This window comes from Pristis pectinata, chromosome 2, assembly GCF_009764475.1.
Source record: "Pristis pectinata isolate sPriPec2 chromosome 2, sPriPec2.1.pri, whole genome shotgun sequence".
Taxonomy (NCBI): Eukaryota; Metazoa; Chordata; class Chondrichthyes; order Rhinopristiformes; family Pristidae; genus Pristis; species Pristis pectinata.
Window position 1 is genome coordinate 41,287,708 of NC_067406.1, and position 26,697 is coordinate 41,314,404.

General features: G+C 40.2%; 1 protein-coding gene across 1 annotated transcript in view; it reads right to left on the reverse strand.

Annotated features, from left to right (window-relative positions):
* LOC127580693 (probable E3 ubiquitin-protein ligase HERC1) overlaps positions 1-26,697 on the reverse strand; it is a 216,980-nt gene that overhangs the window by 27,515 nt on the left and 162,768 nt on the right. Inside the window, 9 exon segments of the mRNA XM_052034452.1 lie at positions 58-239; positions 2,659-2,797; positions 4,785-4,910; positions 5,431-5,496; positions 8,443-8,727; positions 10,518-10,691; positions 14,201-14,302; positions 15,946-16,092; positions 16,256-16,364. Coding sequence (XP_051890412.1) covers positions 58-239; positions 2,659-2,797; positions 4,785-4,910; positions 5,431-5,496; positions 8,443-8,727; positions 10,518-10,691; positions 14,201-14,302; positions 15,946-16,092; positions 16,256-16,364 — 1,330 coding nt within the window.

Sequence of the window (26,697 nt, forward strand, 5' to 3'; positions counted from 1 at the left end):
AAAGTGTACAACAAAATTTTCTCATTCTTTTCAATGTGAGTGAAATAGTTTGCATACCTGCACTATGTCTTCTCCCTGCAGGGCCTCGATTTGCCTTGGTCTGCGCTGTCTTTCACTGTTTCCATGTCCAAGCTTTCCATAATCACCATCACCCCAGCTGAAAACCTCCCCACTCTCAGTCAGAGCCATTGAATGACCATCTGATCCACACGAGGTGACTAACTGTGTCACAACATAACCTGGCAATGAAAAAAACAAAATACTGACTTCTATCAATGGAACCAAGAGCAAGACAATAGAAAATAAACAAACATAGAATGCAACTGCAATATACACCATACGTCTATAAATATAATTATTTATAGTCACTAAGTAGTAATGTATCTGAACATTAAACCAAAACCAAATTCATTATAATTTTTACTTAAAACACAAGGAAGCACAACCTTATGCATTTTCCCAATTCTACTTTGCCACAAATTTTGAATTTCTCATTTCACAAGTTAATTCCCAATTCTGTGATTTCACCTTGGATTTAGTTATCAAAATCAAAGGCCCAGGTTTGAATAAGGATGAACTTGCTAGCCGAACATGCCACGCAAGAATGAAAAATATTGCAGGCCTAGAAATCTGAAAGCAGAAAATGTTGGAAATACTCAGCACATCAGGCAGCATCTGTGAAAAGAGAAACAGTTAATCATTCAGGCCCAGGACCATTCATCAGAACTGTTTTTATTTCAGATTTCCAGCATCTGCAGGTATTTTTGTTTGATTTTCATTTACTGTTGGTTTCATTGCCACTTCTCTTCCAGGATGGTAATATTGAAGAAGTTCCCCTCTTCAAGTTCCTGGGTGTTAATATCTCAGAAAATCTATCCTGGGCCCAACACGAAGAAGGCATGCCAGTGGCTTTACTTCGTTAGGAGTTTCAGATTTGGTATGTCACCAAAGACTCTTGCAAATTTCTATAGATGTACAGTGGAGAGTATTCTGACTGGCTGCATCACAACCTGGTATGAAGGCTCCAATTCCCAAGATCAAAGCAGGCTGCAGAGGGTTGTAGAATCAGCCAGCTCCATCATGGGCACAACCTTCCCCACCATTAAGGACATCTTCAAGAGATGGTGCCTCAAGAAGGTGGCATCCATCATTAAGGACCCTCACCATCTGGGACATGCCTTCTTCTCATTACTGCCATCGGGGAGGAGGTACAGGAGCCTGAAGACCCACACCAAATGATTTAGGAATAGCTTCTTCCCCTCTGCCATCAGATTTCTGAACGGCCCATGAACACTACCCCGTTTTTCCTTCTTTTTGCACTATTCATTTACTTTTGTAATTTACAGTAATTTCATGTCTTTGCACTGTGCTGCTGCCACAAAACAACAAATTTCATGACATACAAGTCAGTGATAATAAACCTGATTCTGAATCTTTTCTCCAGCTTCTATCCCACTGAATTTATGTCTTAAAAAAAAATCCCTCTTTCCCAGTTCTGATGAAGGTCCTAGAGCTGAAATATTAACCCTTTCCCTTTCCACAGATATTGCCTGATATGCCGTGTGTTTCCAGTATTTTTGGTTTTCATTTCAATTCTACAGTGCCTCTTCCAGTGGATGCTGACTGCTGCTTGAGTCCTTGATAAGCTTCCTTTCATTCTTGCTCTCAGCAAGGTGGGCACTTGGGTGCTAGGGGTGCAGATGATCATGACAGGAAAAATGAATCTATCACGTCATGGTTATCAACTCCTGCCCTCATTCCACCTGTCATCCGTTCTCTTTAGCTCTGTCAAACCCCCACCTTCAGATACCTTGAAGGTATGGTGCAGTTTCCAATCCAAGAATATTGTAATGACAGTTAATTAGCTCTTGGATCTCTTGGTCATTCTGATTAAACTAGTCCTGTTTTTTTTGGTAGGTAAGCCAGGAATCTTTCCTGGTGCGAATTATGGTGGACTTCAGGGCAATCCAGATGCTATGGAGAGACCATGACTTCTGCTGGCTGGGGTTGTCAGGTTGTTTGTGAAAGTCACTGTCAGAAAAGAGTTAACTCTGTTGGGTCCCTGAAACGTCCAACATTGATTTTCTTGCAGCAACTTTTCTGTTGTCTTTGTTCCTCTCACTGAGCAGATTAAGCAGTTGCCAATCCAACAGTACTTACCATGCTGCAGGTGATGTACCTGTCCTTGAGGTCTCTTGCTTACATAATAATACAATTTCAGGTGCTATTGCCTGAATGTGGAGTGATTTCATGAGATATTCTACTCATCTGTCTGACTGGATATTGGTTATGACACTCTTAAAGCATTTTGAGACAAGGAGAGCTCTTTTGGAGTTAGCCTTCTCTACTCCTTGCCAATTAAACCTTTCCAAAGGATTGTGTCTTTTTCGACCTTGGCATTGAAATCCTTCAGGAAGATCAGTTTGTTTCCCTTAGGATGCAGGCTGTAGTTTTTCTAATGTCAAAGTATAAGTCTGCCTAAGTCTTCTCTGTAGATTCCAGGGTTTGGGTGTTTGAACTAATGACTATGAGCAATGCATGTCAGATCTTTACAGAAATCCAAACTGCATAAAATAATTCTGTCTAACTAGTTATAATCTGGATTGAAAATTAATATTTAAGCAATTACTTCAACTGTGGAGTGTTGCACATGCTTACCCTGCAATGTTGCAATGACAGTGGGAGTGTGGAGGTCATCAGAATTTCCTTGACCTAAACGTCCATAGCTGCCTTCTCCAAAAGCTACAACAGCTCCATTGGCCTGAACAATGAAGGTACAGTTCTGCCCGCAGACCACCTAGTCACGAGACAAGCAATGGAAAGATTACACAGCATATTACATTACATAACACTTACTGTTTTTTTTAAAAATAGTGTTGGTGTTTTCTGAGGAGACAAAGACTTGAGTCAGCTGTAGTACTATGTGACTACATGTGAAACAAGACAGCAAAGGAACAGCTGGTCCACTGAGGCAAGGCTTCGAGGATTCCAATAAAATATTGAGAAGGCCAAAACCATTGCTTCAATTCCTGCCACAAATACTGCTCCCTTGCCGCTAACATCAGTGAGTGTTAAGCCACAGGCAGCACTATTTAGAATCTGCATTGCTCATTCCATGCCATTCTTTTTTGCTAACTAATTCCACAAGAAAACCTAACTCATCCACTTCATGGTCAAATACTTGTATTTAAATACTTCACTCTACATTGTTTTGCTGCTTTCCTTTTAAACTCTTAGCCAGGAAATTAGTAAAAGAGCCTAAAATGCTTCAGAAGACTGTTTTCAAACAAAATTTGGTACTGAGCCACAAGCAGAAATTAGGACATGTGTTCAAAAGATTGATCATGGAGTAGCTTTTAGTTCTTAAAGGAGATAGTTAAGTGAGAGAGAGAGAATTCCAGAACTGCAAGTCCAGGAAGCCAAAAGCATGGCAACCTTTTGTTGGCAGCTCCATAGAGAACCAATAGCAATGTCCTGTTCATCGGTTAGCTCTTCACGAACTTCTGCACTTGCACATTCAAATGCAGAAGCCAGTGCTGGACTCGGCATTGCACTTCACAGCTGGCCACTCAGCTTTATGTCAGGTGTGGCTGGCGTAATGTACTTTGACCCCATTCACTTGAATAGGGTCACCAACCCCAAATGAAGCAGTAAGTACAGATGGTATTTTATTTTACCTTTTTAAAATTTTATCATTATGTTTTAATTAATTTCAAGTAGGCTAATATTTTAAGTAACTGTATTTTTAGTTATTTAGATCTATCCGTGCTGTTTATGAATGTTTCTGATTATCAGAGACATTTGAAAATATTCCACACACCTTTGAAGTGGCTCAATAGCTCCCACAGGATTGCATAAGGTACATCCGCCAGGTGGAAATTACAGGGGTGAGCACAGGCTGGATTAAGCATGATCTGACACCATATAGTTGTAAATAAAAAGCATATTCAAGCTTTTCACAGATAATCATGCATAGATTTTTCCACAATATTCTAAGTTTCCTGCAATTAATTTTACTTACCTTGACTAAAATACAATTATTTCCCATTATGTAAGTAAACAAAAAGTTACACTACTACGTCAAAGTTTATCGTCAGTGGCAAAGGGACTTCAGCTGCAGTGCCGAGCAGCCAGTCACAATGAACCAGGGAGCAATTTTTAATTAAGTTTTAAACATTATAATGCAATAATAAGTATTGAAAATACACTTTAGAGGGCGAAAACATGACTTAATTTACCAATAAAAACTTAATTAGACCTCCTACAAAAAAGATTTCCAAGCTATTTTACTATGGGATTAATTCTTAAGATGCCTCAATTGATGTACGATGGTGGTGGCTGCAAATACTTCATTCTGTGAAGACATGTTGGATCATTGGCATCAACCTTGGGATTTCCATGTTAAAACAAACATGCAAGAACATCCTTTAGTTTCTGCCACTTCAAAGGAATAATGGCCCTGTGTAACTGTAATGATAGTTTCACCATCATTACCACAGCAAAACTGGGACAAGATTTATTCATAAAGATATTACCAGAAATTAGTACAAGTGAAGTTGTAATCATTTCCTGCAGCTACACTACAGATGTAATGCCAAGGACTCATTTAGAATATGGCTTTAGCCAAATGTGGAAAATATTGAGATCAGGAGAGTTTGAAGACAAAATTCAAGGAGTTCTCAAGTATGTTAGCTGCAATTGCTTAATTTTAATCTTAAAACTTTGTTTTACATTGAACAGTTTCTCATGTGGGACTTCTGATTGAAATAAAACAAAATCTTCACCTGCACAGCTTGTGTCAAAGATGGTGCAAGAGTAGGTACTAAAGCACTGCTTCCAGCATCAGCCAGCTGTCCATGACGTCCACCTCCCCACAGGAATACATCACTTTTACCACCTAGTTGCCAGTCCTAAATAAAGTAAATGTTACTTTATGCACATATGATGATAAGGAAAAGACGACGCAACTGATTATATACAAATCCTTTTGACTTTATGATATAAAGATGAGTACAATCTATTTGTAAGTTCTGTGTGCAAGGGTCCTTTATTAATTAAACTAGGTAGTCTCAAGCCCATTTTTGACACCTTTAACCTAACAGCATTGAATTGACAGAAATTCTACCAATCTGGCAGTCTTACTTAATACAACTAGCATGAAATTCAGGGGTAAAGAATAATCCTTTGAGCTGAAACATTAACCATCTCTCTCTACAGATGTTGAGTATTTCTAGTATTCTCTTTTTTTTACTCTTCTGAGGTAGTTACAAAGGTATTTTGAAGCAAAGGGCAGCATACAACCAGCTTTCCAGATAATGATACTAGACACAGAGTAAATAATGTTTTATGCCATCAAATATCCTGAGTCATATAAAATTAGGAAAATAATTTTCAAATGTCTGATATTGTGCAGATGTTTTAATGTTTTACCTCTGGTCTAGATGTGGCCCAGGTCATAAGCTGCTCATCCATTACATAACTCCATTTATTGTTCTCCTGTTAAATGAAAATATTTGCTGATAATCATTTGAAATAGGAAAAGGAAATCTCTTGAACAGTGGCAATTATTTGTATGATTGTGCCATTAACTTCATTATTATTGTTATTGTTTAATTTTATAGCTCAAAAGCTTCAGTTACCAATCTCAAATTTAAAAAAAAATGAAATTTTACTCCCTTGAAAGACTGTAGATAATTTAAAATATAGAAGTCGGCCATTCAGCACATCCCAGTTAATGGAAAACTACTCAGCCTAAATCCACATGCCACCACTTGGTCTTAAGCTTTGCAGGTCAAGGCTCTTCAAGTCTTTTTAAAAATATGATGATATATTCTGCCTCTACAACTATTCTGGTAGTGAGTTCCACATTCCTACCACCCTCTGGGTGAGAAAAAAATCCTCCTCTCTCCTCTACCAATCAGTTTAAATTTATGCTGCTTGGCTTTTGACCCCCTCTGCTAAGGCAAATAGGTCCTTCCCACTTTCTATCTAGGCCCATAAGAACTTTATACTCCTCAATCAGCCCCCATAAGCCTCCTCTATTCCAATCCAATCTTTCTTCATAGCTACAACTTTCCAATCCTGGCAGCATCCTTATAAAACTGCTCTGCAATCACATCTTTCCTGTAATATGGTAACCAGAACCAAACATGTTCAAGCTGTTGTCTAACCAGCAATAATCTCCCTGTTCTTATATTCTATGCCCCAGCCAATAAGGAAAATGCTTTTAAGCCTTTTTGCCTTATCAAACTGTTCTTATAAGGATCTGTGAATATATATACCTCAAGATGCCAGCATTCCTACACATCTCAGTATCCTCCAATTTATTGTGTATTCCTAACCCTTGCCTTGTTGAACCTCTGAAATGCATTACTTATTGCAAATGGGAAAGCAAAGATATTACTCTCCACAGAATATCTACAGACTACTAACTCTACCCTCCATATTTTCTTCCTTTTCCTAAAGGATCAACTTATGCCATAATTTCATAGGTATTGGACTACATTGCATGCATGAGTATAAGCAGTCTACTTGATTGAGAATGTGTAATTGGTTTTATCGCCAACATTGCCAGTTGTATCAAGATACAGATCTAAATATACTAAGTTAAACCTAGGATACAGCAGGAAAGCTACAAGAGTGAAAGGTTGTGGAATTCTGTTACTTAGGAAATGTGCAGCATTTTTAAATCTAAAGCGGGAATCACTCTGGATTCACTAGCCTTTTTGGATGTGCTTTACTGTAAAATATAAATCAGCAAATCAGATCATAAGCTAGCTGTTGGAATTCGATGGGAGTACCACAGGAACTTGCATTTGGATGGTACCTTTTACATAGCAAAATGACCATGACTCAAGTCTAGTGTGCAATCAGTTTTAAGAAGTGTATAGTCTGTTGACCTGAATGCTTTAGAAGTTTAGTCTAGAGTCTTTTCACGTTATTATTAGACAGCAGAAACTGCGGCCTCTACGTTTGTAACATTAAAAATACTTGTTGAGCCAATGTGTCTACTGCAGGATTATAAATCACAATACAACTTCAATTCAGCCAGTTTGTCATTTCTTTGTCACTTGCTTCAGAGGCATAGTGTAGAATAATTGCAGCTTATGATTTATTTTCTCATTGCCTGAGAGTATAATCACAAGAGCCACAACAATAAAAAAAAAGTAGTTACTCAGCTGCCAAGACAATCAGCTGGAAGAACTCGAAACAACGGATGAACAATGATCTGTGCTGAATTAACCAACGTCACTTAGTTGAGTGTGGGTGCCACAACTTTCCAGCATGCCTTGGACTACAAAGGAAACAATTAGAACCCTATTCTTATTTGATGATCTATAATCTTTGCTGGAAGTATGTGTGAAGTCATGATCAGGCTGAACAATGATACATACTAAAATTCATAGACATCAACATGTCAGTGGAGCATCGCTTGAGCAGAAGTCTGCTTCTTATGTTAAGAAAGTGAGATACATTTTCAAAATGGTATTAGTATTCTGAAACAGTGCTGTATCTAGGCAAATGTAACTGATACAGTACTCGACTGAATCTATCCCTTAGGCATACATTATTTCCACACATATGCAAACTAGCATAAAAGATATATATTTTAGTTTGCTTCTACAGCACCATTAAATCACAAGACAGTGGGTTTAACTCCAATTCCAAGATGTGAGCATAACAAGGCTATAGTTAGTGCAAAATTAAAGAAATACTCCAATTTTCCATTTCCTTCCCCAGGTAGAATTATAATTCGAAAAAAGAAAGTTTCTCTCATTAAAGGAATTTCTTTGAGACAATATTCATCCCTCAAGAAACATATCCAAAATCTGTTAACTTATTCTCATTGCTGTTTTGGGGTTCTTGCTGTGTAAGCTGTTTATGCCTACATACTCAGCAATAATTTCAAAAGTAATTAGCTGTCTGTGAAGTTTTTTTGGCAGATCCTGCAGATGTGATGGATGTTATAGAACACTATTTCTTTATTCACAGAAAGAAAACTTATTAAACTCTAGATTCAGCATTGCACATATGCAAACAATTTATCTATATTTCCTGAAGCTGAACAAATATAATTGTATTTTCCTGTCATTTGAAAATTAAGCCATATATAATCACAACTAAAATCTCAGATAGCAAGTTACTTAGCTATCAAGCTACTACAGTGATGGAAAGTACTATCACTTTTGCAGAAAAACCAAAGATGGATAGGAAATGTTGGGACTAGCAAAACCTTCACCATAACACAGTAAAAAAATGAGCATGATCATAGTTAATTCCGAAGTTGCAGAGTTAAGTTGACAATGTAGCAGTTGCCCATTAATAATTAAAGATGGTTGATAAATATAACTAATCATAACAATTCTTTTTTGGAGAGGGTAAAAAGAAAACAAATATCCATTCGTGGAGCGTACATATAAAAGTCAACTTTTAACATCCTACCAGTGCTTTGATGAATTCTGAATCTGAAACCTGACTGAAGTCTGGAACATTAAAGGTTTCTGGGAAGCTGGTTCCTTTTGCCAATGCTTCAGCACTCTTAATAGTAGCAGAGAAAGTTGCCAGCCAAGCCCATTCAGGTGAAACTGGTTCTGGGGTACTGATTTTATGGTGAGGTGGATCAGTTGTTCTGGAAAGGAACTGATCTAAACCAAGACCAACTGTCAGGGAGGACAAACTTTGTAGAAAGATGCTGTGCACCAGTTGATCTCCACAGGTTACATGCGGCTGAAAAGTAAAAATTCCAAACACATGAATTTTATTTCTACAATGACTACAGATACATTTTTAGCTGGTTATCAACAGCTGCCATTATCTCCAATAATTTACTGAAAAATCTATATTTATTTACCAGATAGGTCATCATGCAGACATATCACACTGCTGGAGTTTAATTATTTTGTTACGTCTATATAACAAAAATGCAAGAATTAGGTGGGCATTCCTTGCTTTGTTTTGCTTTGCAGTAAATTGGGATAAAAATTGATGTTTATCAAAAAAGTTTGAAATTTGTTGCTTCCGAAGGACTAAAAAAATCCAAACTGTCATGGATTCATGAACTAGGGGGTGAACATTTAGAGCCAAGATTTTTGAATATAAAGCACTGAAATTGTCACCCAATTATCCAGTGAAAATTCCTAGGTTTTGACTTAAAATTAATCTACATTATTTAACCTTGATCAAATGCATTGCAAAGATCATTTTTCAGAACTGCTGCCAAAGTGATTTTTTTTTTGTGGAGTTTGCTTTGCTGATGGGGAGTATAAATGAAAACCCACACAATTTCTACTAACAACAAATATTTAAAAAAGATGAGAAATACAACTGTATTTCTTGATGTTCAGCCAATGGTTCAGCCTTTTTGGAAGCAACACACACTTAGAAAATGACCACTTTAATGGTTACAAATTAATTCAGAATCCATGCGATGCTTGTCATAACCTTGAGTGTAGTTCTTGCACATATAGTCAAGAAACTACTTTTATTTTTATTAATCAACATAATCTTAAGTACATTTAATAGAACCAAGTACACAGATTCATTGTTCTAGAAAGTATTTTTTCAGGCTCTTGCACCAGAATTTGCCAGTTCTCTGCACTGAGCTGTGTAACCAGAGGTCAAATTAATCAACTGGTGCCCTTGACTTTGACATGGCCCCCTAGAGATAAAGAATGCTGAGAAATTTACCAGTGTTTTAAACGTGGCTTTACAGTGTTCTAGAAAAATGGTTCAGCACAACTTCCCTGCTTTTATATTCCAGGCCTGTATTGATAAAGCCCAGAATTGTGTATGCCTTAACTTGCCCTCAGTCTGTTCTTCTCAACTTGTACTTTCTTAACCTGCCCAACCACTTTCAGTGATATATGCACACATACATCCAGGTCGTTCTGCTTCTGCACTCCTCTTAGAAAAGCTTAGGGCAGCATGATTCTCAGCTCCGGCGACCCAGGTTTCACCCTGAGCTCAGTTATAGTCTGACAGCATGGGTTTTTGCTTAATAAGTTATCACTCTTCCTCTGAGAACTCCTTTACTACAGGGTAATTTGTTGATCCTGTACATCTCCACAATATTAGATCTAAAATAGCCCATTTTCTAGTTGGTTCCCCAACAGTGATCCAAAACAAAAATACCTTGATTGCGTTTCATGATCCCATTATACAAACCTGGGGAAAATATTTAGTGTGCTGGGAGAAAAAAAATTCATATGTCTGAGTCAGTGGATTAGTAAAAACATATCAAGGACATATTCATGATAGCTCTGCTCTCAGAGAAGACCTGAAATGTCAGCTGTTTCTCTACCCACTGATGCTGTCTGACCTATTAAGTATTTTCAGCATTTCCCCTATTTCAGACCGAGAAGTGGTTTAAACCTAAACAAAGGAGTGAGTCGAAACATTAAGTTTGGGAAAGGGAACATATAATTGTGCACAAGCAATAATATTTAATTCACAGAAAAGATTGTAAAAATTAGCAGCTTAATCCTTATGCATATATACAAACCAAAATCAAACATTACCTTTTCATATGCATATTGCGCGTGCAGGAGCAAAGGTAATCTTTCAATAAAAACCTTCATACATGGAGCCTTATTCAGTCCTACAATCCCCTGTGCTCGAAGAGCCATTCGACAGGATGGTAAGATGTGGTTCTGTGAGATCCACTCTGGCGAACATCTTATTAGGAGAACATCCTGTCAAAAAGGGACATACATTTAGAATTTGCACAATTCTCTGATAAAGTTTTCTCACGTATTTGTTACAACTTCGCCTGGAGTACTACTATTTTCTAATTTACAGCCATTTTAAAATTTTGTTCTGACCTTCCCATGCTCAAAGTCAAAGATCCTTTTTGCAATATTTTATTTGTCTTCTAAAGATTCTCAACACCTTAGGGTGAAGAACTTCCTTAACTCAGTCTTAAACAGTATTATTTCACTAAAGTTACTCTGGTTCTACAGTCTCAAGCCTGGGGAATCATTGTTCCAGAATCAATCATTTCTCAGTCTTCTAAACCCAGCGAGTAGGGGTCTATTCTATTTCTTGTCAAACTTTAATTCTCTCCACCCATGAATCAATCTGAGCAATTAGGAAGACTCCCATTTGGTTATCTTGTTCATACAGATCCCCAATTCCTGAATTCCTTCACTGTGAGATTGCAATTTCAGTGTAAAATATGAAACTAAACAGGCAAGATCAACTCTAACCAATGGCAGATGTTGTTATATTCACCCCTACAACAAACTGTGCTTATGTTTAACCAAACTACTACTCTAAAGAGTTTTCAAAATTTCATTTGTTTCACTTTCCAGTTAAGGAATGAATGATGTATCAGGATTGTGATATGGGGATACAAATTAAATTCTTGTAGATGGGCAAGAACCTCAGATGCATATGATATCTTCTGAAAATCAAACAGGGAGTTCCATAATGCATGGAATTTAAATATCCTTGAAAATAAAAAACAACAAACGTTAGAATAATTTTCATTACTAGATTGAGGAACATAACAAAAAACTGTTGATTCAAAATGAGTGAGATGCAACTTTGTGCAGAAAGTGATTCAAATCTGATTTACTAGCAAAATAGCTTATAAGTTTCTACACCCAGATTTCACCTGCAGCTCTCCAACTAAACTTTTCAAGAATACAATAATATGTATGTATCTAGGATCAGCAAATGGAAATTGTCTATTAGTAAGGAAGTTATTCTATGCCAAGCTGGTGCCCAATCCTTCAAATAACAACTATGAAGAGAGCTGCAGCAAATTTGCTCTTTCAAATGTCAGAGTACACCTTGTTTATATGAAATTGTTCTTCTTCAAAACAATGATCTGTTCTCCCCGCCCCTTCCCTGAGAATCGTCAAGATACCTTTTTAAATGTTGAGTGTTTCTGCCTGCACTGCCATCTCAGGCACTCCATTCCAAGTTCTAACCACCCTCTGGGTGAAAAAAAATTCTTCCTTCTATCACATCTGAACCATTTACTCCTCACTTTGAACCCATGTCCTCTGGTTGTAGACACTTCTGCTTTGGGAATAGTTCACTATCATCTACACCTCTCATAATTTTGTATACCTCTATCAGGTCACCTCCCACCCTCAGCCTTCTCTGCTCCAAAGAAAACAAACACAACCTATCCAACCTTTCCACATAACTGAGACTCTCCATCCCAGAGAACATCCCTGTGAATCTCCTCTGCACTTTTCCAGAACAATAATGTTTTTTCCATACTGAGGTGACCAAAACTGAACACAACTTTTCAGATGTGGTCCACCAATGTTTTATAAAGCTGTATCATTACTTCACTGCTCTTATATTCCATGCTCCAGCTAATGAAGACTAGTATCCAATATGTCTTCTTTACCATCCTATCTATCTGTGCTGCCATCTTCAGGAATCTTTGGACTTGTACACTGAGGTCCCTATGTTCCTCAATAATTCCTAGGGCCTGACCATTCATTGTGTATGTACTAGCCTTTTTGACGTCCCAAAATGTATCACTTTATGCTTATCAGGATTAAATTCTACCTGCTATTGCTCTGCCCAATGTCCTAGCTGATCACCAACGTTAAGGCTCTCTATAGACTGAGAAAAACAGAGAAACTTTCTTAGGGACCACTCTCTCTGCAACTTCCTAGTTCAATCCTCCATCCCCACCCCGAGGACTTTCCACTGCCCCCGCCATAGGTATAACACCTGCCCCTACACCACCTCCATCCAGGGACACAAACAGTCCTTTCAGGTGAGGCAGAGATGTACCTGCACCTCCCCTAATATCATCTACTACATTTGGTGCTCCAAGTGTGGCCTCCTCTACATTGGTGAGACCAAATGCAGACTAGGTGACCGTTTCATAGAGCACCTGCGCTCCGTCTGTAACCACAATCTGCATCTCCCTGTTGCCAGTCACTTCAACTCCCCCTCCTACTCCCATAACAGATGTGTCAGTCCTCGGCCTCCTCCACTGGTGGAAGAAGTCCAAACGCAAACTGGAGGAACAACACCTCATTTTCTGTCTTGGGACCTTACAGCCTAAACATCAAGTTCTCCCGCTTTAAGTAAACCACCCCACCCCACCCCCACCTTGCCTGTTCTTTTCTTTTCTAGTCTCTCTCTCTTTTTTCTCCTCACCATTTCTTTTTTTCTCTCCTTTTCCTCTCCTCCCCTCATGCCACCTGCCTCCATACCTTTGACCCATCCCCCGGTTGATCTGCTCTCCCCTCCTTCCCCGCATCTGCTTATCACTATCTCTTACCTGCATCTACCTATCACCACCTTGTGCCCACCCCACCTACCCTCTTTGGTCCACCTATCACTGCTCTGTTTTCCCCCTATATATTGGGCTTCCCCTTTTCCTATCTTCAGTCCTGAAGAAGGGTCCTGACCTGAAAAGTTGACCGTCTGCTTTTCTCCAGGATGCTGCCTGACCTGCTGAGTTCCTCCAGCATCTTGGTGTTTTTTCTATAGACTGAGAATATCCTCCCCACTATCCACACCACCACCAATTTTTGTGTCACCTGCAAACTTACCAATCATAGCCCCTACATAAGCATCTTAGTCTTTAATGCAAGTAGCAAACAGTTAGAGTCTCAGTACCAATCCCTGTGGTACAGGAATTGTACAGTCACAGGCTTCCAATCACAAAAGTAACCCTCTGTTATTGCCCTGCCTCCTATTACCAAGCCAATTTTGGATCCAATTTGCCTTGGATCTCATGGGCTCTAACCTGTTGGACCATCCTTCCATGTGGAACCTTGTCAAATGCCATTTTGAAGTCCATGTAGTCTACATCAACTGCACTACCTTCATTGAAGAACTCAGATTTGTAAAAGATCTCCCAAGCAGACAATTCACTGCAGTGTTTAGGGAGTTCAGGTTACATTTTCAAATGGAGGTCCATTTGAGAGGGTTGGTAGGATGTAAAGATCCTACACCCTCTATATAAAGCTCAGACCTTCTTGGGATAATGCCCAAAAATTATCAATTAACATTCCCTGAACAGATCATATAGATATTGGTGTTTGTGGGACCCATGTGCAAATTGGGCATACATTTTAACAGTGAAGTGACTGCATTTTAAAAATAAATCTTTGGCTTTGAGTGGTAGAATTCTGTTGTAATAATCATAATATTAAGCTTCACACTGTAATACTGGACTTGCTACTTTAATGATTAAAAATAATAATTATGACCAACTTACCTTTGATCTGCTGGAGCAAACCGTTACTCCAACGTCTGGAATCCAGGCTATTCCGACTACTGACCCTAGACCAGTTACCACTGTCTGCAGAACTGAACCATCCTGAGAGGAAGAAAGAGACAGGCACATTTGTTCTTAATTAACAAGCTGCTTGATTCAATAATTATTGCTATATATAACATTTCCTATGAAATGTAAAATTCAGAAGTTACAAAAGGAGAATAATCTCAAGGTAGATCTGCAGACAAAAGAGACTGCAGATGCTGGACATCTGGAGCAACACACAAAGGAGCTGGAGGAACTCAGCAGGTCAGGCAGCATCTACGGAGGGAAATGGACAGTCAACATTTCGGGTCGAGACCTTTCATCTGGACTGGCATAGATTCATACATGCTGGCTGACCCACTGAGTTCCTCCAGCTCTTTTGTGTGTTGCTCAAGGTAGATCTACAGTCTGGAAATTCGATTATATGGAACATCATTTTTGATACACAATCCAATTTCAATAAAAGCAATTGCAAAGGAAACGGTGGATCATGCAATCAGATTTTCCTCCACATTTTACATGTTAATACATGGAACACAGTCACATGCAGTGGCTTCCAAAACACACTGGATGTCACTTCTGTGACGTTGGTCAATGCATAATGTGGGTTGCTTATGCAAAAGAAAACATTCTCAATACTTGTTACTTAAAGACCAACCTGTGCTGGGAACCTGTTTCAGGTAGATTTTCTTTAATTAATGTACTTACCCATTGAGGTGGCACTCACTCATGCCCCATCTCTTCACCACCAACCATGACCCTCACTTCCACCACACTCCCAGCTATCGCCTAGTCTGACCCTTACTATGAACCAACCATACCAAGGGCCTTCCTCCTGAAATGTTAATTCTGTTCCTCTTTCCACAGATGCTGCCTGACCTATTAGGCGTTTCCAGCATTTTGTTCTATTATTCCTGAAACAATAATGCCTCCTATTTCCCACCCATTGACCTCCTGACTCAAGTTAACTAATGACTGCCTGAACCAACATCACCCCTGTCACTGCCATACTCCATGCCCACCTATGTCACCAACTGGTTCCCAAGGATCAAATCCCTTCTCAACTGATGCCCAGCAATGCCAACTTTCCTCTGCAATCCTCCTCCTATACCACTCCATGGACTGCAGAAAGGAAAGCCTTTTGTGGGTCTGAGTACGATTCTGTAACAAGTGAGGTGTTGGGACTTGTGCATTATTGACTTTTGCACTAGCAGGCTCACACACCAAATGGCTGTTGGCTGGCCACATACCACCTCATCAACATGCCCTTACAATTCTATCTTGGTTTAATTTCCTCTATTGACAGAACACAAAGGAATAAATCTGATATGTTATTTAAACAAAAACAATTTAAAAAAAGTTATTGGCAATGACAGACTTAGATTCTGTGGTCAATAGTTTGCTGCTGACCTTAAATCAAATAAAATTTGACTGAGCTTCTATTTTATATGGAATCAAATGGGATGGTCAAAAGAAGCCCATTCAAGCCCTTGATTTAGCATGAACTCTCAAAAGATTGTCAGATACTAAAAACAGCAAGTGGTTTTGAAACACTTAAAAAGTTTATAAAAACAAGGAATTTAAAAATTAAAAAAAAAATCCCTACAGATCTGGATCTTTATTTATCATGTATAATATTTCGTATACCCTACATCTTCTTGCATGTAAATTTCAAAATCAAACTGCAGCAAAATCCTTACCTGCAGAGACCAAATATTTATCAACCCTCCAATTCCTCCAGACAAAAGCGCTAATCCATTGGGACTGAAGGACACTGCTACCACTGCAGTTATGTGAGCATTGAGACGAAACACACATTTGGCTTTACCTTTGAACTGAAATCTCTCCTATAATAAATAAAAAGTTAGGTTAGAAAACAATTCCTACAGTACAGAATACCACCTTGATTTAAATTGCTATTCAATATTTAATTATTACCTTCTCAGAATGAGATCAATTCAGGTTTGAAAGACTCATACCACAGATCACAAAGTCACTTGCTTCTCTTACCTCAGCTTGCTTTTCTTGTAGGTCAGAAGAATGCAAGAGGTTTGGTAACGAAACTGCAGTTCCGCCTTGTGCTAGTGTCCAAACATAAACTAAGCCATTCTGACAACCCCTGGTGCGAAAATAAAAAAAATCATCTTTATCAGCTGAAATTTTAATTTCAGACTTTCTAATTTTCTTTTTAATATAAACATTTTAAGCTAGGTCGCTAGACCATCAGAACATTCTGCTTAACATAAAATTCTTTGCCATAATGGAAAGACGTCTTTCAGGACAAAGAGGTCCTTTAGGTCCTCTGACAAAGTGTCTTTGGACTGAAATCTTAACTCAGTTTTTCTCTCTCTCTACAGACGCTACCTGACCTGCTGAATGTTTCCAGCATTTTCTGTTTTTATTTCAGATTTCCAGCAGCTGCAGCTTTTTTGATTTTCAGAGATTCCAATTAGGCTTATGCTAGCTCCAACATGACATGTTTATGCTAAGTGTTTTGTGGAATGTGATAACTGAATACGTGTGCCAGGCAAGTCCAAAATACTTCAGTGTACTACTGACCATTGATCAGCCGGTCTTTCTTTATAGTTAAAAGACAGGGGTACAATTGGTAATTGTTTAATATTGTCACATGTATCGCGATACAGTGAAAGGCTTTAGTTTGTAGAATATAGTGTACAGTTACAGAGAAAATGCAGTGCAGGTAGACAAATAAAGTACAAAGGCCATGATGAGGTAGATTGGAAGATCAAGAGTTTATCTTTTAGTTTATGAGAGGTCCATTCAAGAGTCTGATAACAGTGGGATAGAAGTGATCCTTGAGTCTGATGGTTTGTGCTCTCAAGCTTTTGTATCTTCTGCCCGACGGGAGAGGGGAGAAGAGAGAATGATTGGAGAGGGAGGGGTCCTCGATTATGTTAGCGGCTTTCCCAAGGAAGCGGGAAGTGTAGACCGAGTCAATAGAGGGAAGGTAGGTTTGCATGACGGACTGGGCTGAGTTCACAATTCTGCAATTTCTTGTGCTCTTGGGCAGAGCAGTTGCCATACCAAGCTGTGATGCATCCAAATAGGATGCCGTTGATGGTGCATCTATATAAATTTTTAAAAAATCAGTAAGAGTCACTGTGGACTTGTTGAATTTCTTTAGGCTTCTGAGGAAGTAGAGACATTGGTGTGCTTTTTTTGGCCATGGCACCAATGTGGCTGGACCAGGACAAATTGTTGGTGACATTTACACCTAGGAACTTGAAGCTCTCCACCATCCCTGCCTCAGCACTACTGATACAGACAGGGAGTACACTCCAGCCCACTCCAGATCTTAAGAACTGACAGATTTGGGAATCTAGACCACCAGAGCGAGTGCAGCAGCTGGAAGCTCAGGGGAAGTTTCCATTGTCTCAGAAAACGTGGATGCTGGAGAGGACTCCAGGTAAAACTGAAGCGCAGGGCCCTAAGGCCCCCCCTCCCTCCCTCCCATCTTCCTGGTTATTGTACAGTCTCTGGAAAATAAAATTGAAGACCTCAGAGCAAGACTGTAGTACCAGAGGGACATCAGGGACTGTTGCGTACTCTGCTTCACTGAGACATGGCTCACTTCCAGCACTCCAGCCTGAGGGCTTCACTATCCTCCGCATGGACTGGACGGTGGCATCAGGTAAAGGCAGCGGCGTTTGCTTCATGATTAACTTATGGTGTCACAAACCAGCAACAAAAGAAACACACTGAGCATGATTCAGTGTTAAAAACTATTTTATTAATCACTACTATTGATAATACGTAAAATAAAAGTAAAAATGTTAGTATGTTAGAATTCAAGAATGTTAAACCTCGAACGTTAACCCCAAAACTAAACTCTTCGTGTGTGTGTGTGACAAAGTCCAAAACTCCCAGTTCCTGAATGGTTCTTAAAGTTCAGTTCCGCAAGCCATAAGGTGAAACATGAGCAAGGGCTTCTTCAACAACCACCGTTGTCTGAAGATAAGATGTAGATGTAGAAAAACATAGAGAGAGTACATACGAAATCCAAATGTTCCACGATGGAACCCAAACGACACTTCAGTGTTTACTCGGTAGTGACTTCCTCACCCCGAAAAGCATCCGAACCGTGGTCGTCCACATACAAATACCTGTTTCCTTCTACAGGTCAGCAACAAAGTGAACTCCACCGGATTACTTCCAACTTTTCCATACATGGATTTCAGTGGTAAACACAGTTATTGTTTCTCATCCATCGATAGAGAAAAACAAGCAGGCTGGTGTCTCTCTCCCTTCTCTCTCTCTCTTTCTTCTTCTTCTTCCACAACGTCATTACGTCCTTTATCTTCTATTGACGTAAGCACGCCCCACACACACATACACACACACTCTCTATCTTAAAGGGACTTTCACTGAGTCCGTAACACCTCCCACCTAAAAAAAAAATTTTTCCAAGAAAATTTTAACCGCGCATACAGTTAGTAATGTTAATAATTATCATGCTACACAACTACAGACTATCAGATTAGTACAGATACATGTTTCCCATTTAACATCGGGAAAGACAATCAGCAATCACATTATCTTTGCCTTTAATGTGAGTTATCATGAGATCAAACTCTTGCAAAATTAAACTCCAGTTTAACAGCCTTCTGTTCTTGTTTTTGACTCGGCTCAGAAACACCAATGGGTTATGATCTGTATACACAGTCAATGGTTTCTGAGCGGTGCAAACATATACACTGAAATGTTGCAAGGCTAAAACAAGCGACAGTAATTCTTTCTCTATGGTGGAATAATTCTTTTGATGCTCATTAAATTTCTTTGAAAAGTAAGCTACAGGATGGTCAATATCATCAAGGTCACCCTTCTGCAACAACACAGCTCCTGCAACTTCATCACTGGCATCTACTGCTAATGAAAATGGCTTTTCAAAGTCAGGTGTTCTGAGCACAGGATGGTAGCATAAAATGGCTTTCAGCTTCTCAAATGCTTCTTGACAAGAATCTGTCCAAACAAACTTTACTCCCTTCTTCTGAAGATTAGTTAGGGGAAGAGCAATATCAGCAAAATTTTTACAAAATTTTCGATAATATCCAACCATTCCCAAAAATCTTCTAACAGTCCTCGTACCTGTGGGAATAGGGAACTCAGATATTGCTTGAACTTTTGCCTGAACAGGAGCTTGCTTGCCTTGACCTACAACATAACCAAGATACGTCACAGTGGCATGGCCAAATTCACTTTTAGCCAAGTTAACTGTAAGGTTAGCCTTGGAAAGTCTTTCAAACAACCTTTCTAACGCAGAGATGTGATCTTCCCAAGTATCATTCCCAGTCACTAAGTCGTCAATGTAGGCATCTGTATGTTTTAACCCATGAATCACTGAATTAATCATTCTTTGAAATGTTGCCGGAGCATTTTTCATTCCAAATGGCAAAACATTGTATTCATACAATCCAGAAGGGGTTACAAAGGCTGAAATCTCCCTTCCTCTATCTGTTAATGGAACACACCAGTACCCTTTTAATAGGTCAATCTTTGTAAGAAATTTTGCCTTTCCCACTCTGTCTATGCAATCATCCACTCTAGGAATAGGGTAAGCATCTGACTTTGTTACAGCATTCACTTTCCTGTAATCTGTGCAAAATCTAACAGTTCCATCAGGTTTAGGTACAATAACACAGGGCGAACTCCAATTTGAAGTAGAATGTCTAATAATATCATTTTCCAACATGTATTTGATTTCCTGATCAACAAGTTTACTTTTTTCCACATTCATTCGATATGGGTGTTGTTTGATTGGTTTTGCATCCCCAACATCAACATCATGGGTAATTATCGATGTTCTGTTTGGAACATCTGGGAACAGATTTTTAAATTTTAAAATTAATTCTCTCATCTGTTGTTTTTGTGAAACTTGTAAATGGTCCAACTTCGTTTCAAGGTTCTCCATGATATTTTGGTTTTTCAGTTTCGATGGAACAATATTTGGTCTAAATTGGCCTTCCTCAACATCAACATCAGGCATTCTAGAAACAACCTTTACACCATCCACCAAGGCCACAACTGAATCCCTCTCATAATAAGGTTTCAGCATGTTTACATGACAGAGTTGTGTTTTCTTGCGTCTATCTGGTGTTTTGATTATATATGTTAGATCAGTCACTCGAGATTCAATAACATAGGGTCCAGAAAAACGAGCTTGCAAGGGATTATTTTGGCTAGGGAAAAATACCAACACCTTTTGCCCCACTGCGAATGTCCTAGGCCGAGCACGTCTATCAAAATATGTCTTCATTCTTATCTGGCTTGTTTTCAGATTCTCTCTCGCTAGCTGGCAGACTCTCTCCAACTGAGTTTTAAATTTTTGGACATAGTCCAACAGACTCAAGTGAACTTCCTCATTAACCCATTGCTCTCTTAACAACTCCAAAGGTCCTCTCACCCTATGTCCAAACACAAGCTCAAACGGACTAAATCCGATTGACTCCTGGATCGATTCTCTAACGGCAAACAAAAGTAAATGGATACCTTCGTCCCAATCCTTGGTGTTTTCAAAGCAATAAGTCTTCAGCATATTTTTGAGAGTAGAATGAAATCTCTCCAGAGCTCCTTGAGATTCTGGGTGATATGCAGATGATACAATCTGCTTTGCTCCCAGCTCATAGACTATTTGTTGAAAAATTTTTGACATAAAATTACTTCCTTGATCAGATTGGATTTCTTTTGGCAAACCAAACAAGGTAAAAAATTTTACAAGAGCCTTTGACACAGTCTTGGCCTTAATATTTCTAAGGGGTATTGCCTCTGGAAATCTGGAAGTGGCACACATGATGGTTAACAAATACTGATTTCCAGTCTTAGACTTTGGTAAGGGGCCAACACAGTCCACAATCACCTTCGAAAAGGGTTCACCAAAAGCAGGAATTGGCTTCAAAGGAGCCACAGGGGGTTTTTGATTTGGTTTACCTACCATCTGACATGTGTGGCAGGTTCGACAAAACATCACCACATCTTTTCTCAAACCAGGCCAATAGAATTGTTTCAAGATCTTCCCTACAGTTTTATTCACCCCAAAATGACCACCCAAAGGCATACTATGGGCCAGGTTTAAAATCTCATCCCTATAAACTTTTGGAACAACAACCTAATGAATAACTTCCCATTCCTCATTAACAGGAACATGAGGAGGTCTCCATTTCCTCATTAACACTCCATTTTTGACATAGTATCCAGTTGGCACCTTTTCAATCTCCTCACATGAGAGTGCTTTTTCTTTCAATTCTGTCAACTCAGGGTCCTTTGTCTGTTCCACCATAAAATCCTTCCTCGACAAAGACAAATCTTTAAATTCAGGCTCACTGTAAGGATGTTGATCCTCCAGTGAAGACAGAAAAGTCTCAGATAAGGCATCAAAATTTTCTTCCTGTTTAGGACTGTCACAAGGAACTACATCAGACTGCACCGGACTGTCTGTCTTGGCTAATTCTTTAGCTCTAGCTCGAGTCACCGCACATGATGGGTAAACATCTGAATCATCCTCAGACTCATCAATCCTTGGTTTGGTTGTTAACCGTACCACAGGATCACTTTCTCCATTTGCAAGGTCATTTCCCAATAACAAAGAAACTCCTTCCACTGGCAAACTAGGTCTTATCCCTATCTCGACTGGTCCTTCTACGAACTTTGACTTTAAAATCACCCTGTGAAAAGGGACAGACATGGTCTCACCTGTAACGCCTCGTACTAGATTTACTTCACCAGTGTCACTTTCTTCACCAAAATTTAAAACACTGTCCAGCAAGAGAGATTGACTAGCCCCAGTATCTCTAAGAATTTTCACTGGCACCTGGGGTGACTCATCATTCAGTGAAACAAAACCCTCTGATACATACGAACAGAATTCTTTTCTCACCTCCTCCAACTTTTCCGCTTTTCCCTCTTGCAAGGACTGATCTTTAACAGCATCTTCTAAACCTTTTTGATTTTTAATTGCCTGAAAACAAGCATTGGGCCCAGCTTCCTTCTTTTTCTTCAAAAGGGCACAATTAGATATCACGTGGCCAGGTTTCCTACAGTAATAACAAGTACGCTCAACAGGTTTCTCCAGCCCTGGCTTCTTTTCATCCTTCCCTTTTTGATTACCTCCCAATTTAATCTCCGGTTTACCTGGATTGTCTTTGTAACTCCTTTGAAAGGTTTTAGGTTGTCCCCATTTGGATTTATGGGTTAAAGCATAATCATCTGCCAACCTAGCAGTTTCTTGTAAAGTTTCCACTGCCTTTTCATTTAAATATGTTGTTAATTCAGCTGGAACACATCTTTTAAAGTCTTCCACTAGTATCAATTCTGTCAATTTATCATAATCCCCATCTACATTTTTAGCCAGGCACCATCGTTCAAAACATATTCTCTTTCCATTGGCAAATTCCATATAAGTCTGATCTGCAGATTTCCTCAAGTCTCTGAATTTTTGTCTATAAGCCTCAGGGACCAATTCATAGGCCTTCAATATAGCTTGTTTTACCTTGGTATAATCAGCTGCATCCTCAACAGACAAAGCAGAATAAGCTTTTTGAGCTTTACCTTTAATCACACTCTGTACCATAAGAGCCCATCCTTTCCTTGGCCAGTTTGAACTCACAGCAACCTTTTCAAAATGTTGGAAATACTGATCAACCTGATCTTCTTCAAACGGAGGGACTAATCGAACCTCCCTGCTGGCTGAAAAACCATCATCAGAATCAGATTCCGAACTCCTACGCTTCATTTGTAACTCATGCTGCCTCTGTTTCTCCTTCTCCTCACTATCCAGCTCCATCCTCTTCAATTCCATCTGCTTCATTGCTAGATCAGCCTCTATCTTCATCTGAGTTAGCTTTTGTTCGGCCTCTAATTTCTTTTGTTCGGCCTCTAATTTCTCTCGCTCGACCTCTATCTTTAACTGGGTTTGCTCTCGTTCGGCCTCTAATCTCTTTTGTTCTCGTTCAGCTTCTAATTTATTTTGCTCTCGTTCAGCCTCTATCTTTGCCAGCTGCACCTGTGCCTCAGAAATTGCTATTTCACTGCCAGGAAACTGTTTTAACACTTCCTTCTCAAACACCTTCTTTTCCACATAATGGCCAGCTATCAGTCTCTGAATATCTGCCTTTCTCATAGACTGCTTTACTTCTGTAAGGTTTAGCCTTGTAGCAATCTTTATCAAATCATCCTTTTTTGCCACCTCCAATCCCTTTTGGGTTGGTGACTCCAAAAATGCCTTAATATCCATTGCTGCTGGTTTCCACACACACAAGCCAATTAAAAAGAATTTATCAGACCTCCCTCAAAAATCTTTGGATTGAATCTCGAACAAATCTCGTCAATCTGGGGTACGATCCCAGACGACACTCGTTAACCTTGGGAACTATCCCGGACGAGCCCCCAATTTTGTCACAAACCAGCAACAAAAGAAACACACTGAGCATGATTCAGTGTTAAAAACTATTTTATTAATCACTACTTATGATAATACGTAAAATAAAAGTAAAAATGTTAGTATGTTAGAATTCAAGAATGTTAAACCTCAAACGTTAACCCCAAAACTAAACTCGTCGTGTGTGTGTGTGACAAAGTCCAAAACTCCCAGTTCCTGAATGGTTCTTAAAGTTCAGTTCCGCAAGCCATAAGGTGAAACATGAGCAAGGGCTTCTTCAACAACCACCGTTGTCTGAAGATAAGATGTAGATGTAGAAAAACATAGAGAGAGTACATACGAAATCCAAATGTTCCACGATGGAACCCAAACGACACTTCAGTGTTTACTCGGTAGTGACTTGCTCACCCCGAAAAGCATCCGAACCGTGGTCGTCCACACATAAATACCTGTTTCCTTCTACAGGTCAGCAACAAAGTGAACTCCACCGGATTACTTCCAACTTCCATACATGGATTTCAGTGGTAAACACAGTTATTGTTTCTCATCCATCGATAGAGAAAACAAGCAGGCTGGTGTCTCTCTCCCTTCTCTCTCTCTCTTTCTTCTTCTTCTTCCACAACGTCATTACGTCCTTTATCTTCTATTGACGTAAGCACGCCCCACACACACATACACACACACTCTCTATCTTAAAGGGACTTTCACTGAGTCCGTAACAATGGTGCCTCACAGCTGTGGCGGTTCTGTCTCAGTCCCGCTCCCCCGACCTGGAACATCTGGCAGTCAGGTGTCGTCCGTTCTATCTGCCGAGGGAGTTCTCCACCATCATCCTGGCAGTGGTGCACATTCCACCCTTGGTAAATGTCAAGCTGGCGCTGGAGGAGCTGAGCACCGTGATCAGCAGTCACAAGACAGCGCACCCTGATGCCTTCCTGATCATCACTGGGGACTTCAGGCCAACTTGAAGAAGTCTCTGATGAACTACCACCACCAACATGTCACCTGGGGAACCAGAGGAGTCAACGCACTTGGTCGCTGTTGCACCACCATCAAGGATACTTACTGTACCATCCCACACCCGCACTTTGGCAAGTCCGATCACCTGACTGTACATCTATTTCCAACATATAGGCAGAGACTGAGGACCGCAGCACCAGTGGTGAGGACAGCAAAGGTATGGTCAAGGGAGGTGGAGGAGCATTTACAGGATTGCTTTGAGTCAGTGGACTGGATCACTTTCAGGAATTCATCTTCGGATCTGAATGAATATGCCATAGCCAACACCGACTTCATCAAGACCTGCATGGATAAGTGTGTGCCTTCGAGAACATATGGAGTTTTCCCAAACCAGAAGCCCTGGATGAACCAGGAGATTCACAGTCTGCTGAGGACTAGATCTGTGGCGTTCAAGACTGGCGATCCAGAACCCTAGAAGAAGTCCAGGTACGATCTATGGAAGGACATTGTGAGAGCGAAAAGGCAATTCCGTGTGAAGTTAGAGACACAATCGAACACATGACAGCTGTGGCAGGGTTTGCATGCCATTACTTCCTACAAAGGTGAAACCTAACAGCATGAATGGCAGTGATGCTTCACTCCCTGATAAGCTCAACGCCTTTTATGCATGCTTTGAAAGGGAGAATAACACTACACTTCTGGAAATCCCCACAGCATCTGGCAACCCTGTGATCTCTGTCTTAGAGGCCAGTTAAAATATCCTTCTAGAGGGAGAACCCTTGTAAGGTATCAGGCCCTGATGGTGAACCTGGCAGGGTACTGAAAATCTGTGCCAACCAACTGGCTGCAGTGTTCAAGGACATCTTCAACCTCTCACTGTCATGGTCTGACATTCCCATCTACTTCAAAAGGGCAGCAATTATACCGGTGCCCAAGGAGAGCAGTGTGAGCTGCCTCAATGATCATCACCTACCATAATGAAGTGCTTCGAGAGTTTGGTTATGTCTAGAATTAACTCCTGCCTGAGCAAGGTCCTGGACCTGCTGCAATTTGCCTACCGCCGCAACAGGTCTATAGCGGGCGCAATCTTACCGGGTCTCCACTCTGCTTTAGACCACCAAGGCAGCAGCAAAACATACGTCAGTCTGCTGTTTATCAATAAAAGCTCGGTGTTCAATACCATCATCCCCTCAGTACTAATCAACAAGCTTCTAAACCTGAGCCTCTTTACCTCCGTCTGGATCCTCGACTTCCTGATTGGGAGACTGCAGTCAGTACGGATTGGTAATAATATCTCCTCCTTGCTGATAATCAACACAGGCGCACCTCAAGGATGCGTGCTCAGCCTACTGCTCTACTCTCTCCCATGACTGTGTGGTTAAGCACAGCTCAAATGCCATCTATAAATTCGCAGATGACAACACCACTGTTGTCAGTAAAATCTCAGATGGTGACGAGGAGGCATACAGGAGTGAGAGAGGTCGGCTGGTTGAGTGGTGTTGCAACAATAACCTCGCACTCAACGTCACCAAGACAAGGAATTGATTGTGGACTTCAGGAAGGGGAAGTCGGGAGAGCACACACCAGTCCTCATTGAGGGGTCAGCGGTGGAAAGGGTGAGCAGCTTCAAATTCCTGGGTGTCAACATCTCGGATGATCTACTCTGGGCCCAACACACTGATGCAATCATGAAGGCGGCACGCCAGCTGCTCTACTTCATTTGGAGTTTTATGTCACCAAAGGCTCTTGCAAATTTCTATAGATGTACGATGGAGAGCATTCTGACTGGTTGTATCACAGACTGGTATGGAGGCGCCAATGTAGAAGATCACAAGAGGCTGTAGAGGGTTGTAGACTCAGCCAGCTCCATCATGGGTACAACCCTCCCCACCATCGAGGACATTTTCAAGAGGCGGTGCCTCAAGAAGGCCCATCTATCACTAAGGACCCTCACCACCCGGTACATGCCCTCTTCCCGTTACTACCATCGTGGAGGAGATACAGGAGCCTGAAGACCCACACTCAACATTTTAAGAACAGCTTCTTCCACTCTGCCATCAGATTTCTGAATGGTCCATGAATCCAACCTCATTATTCCTTT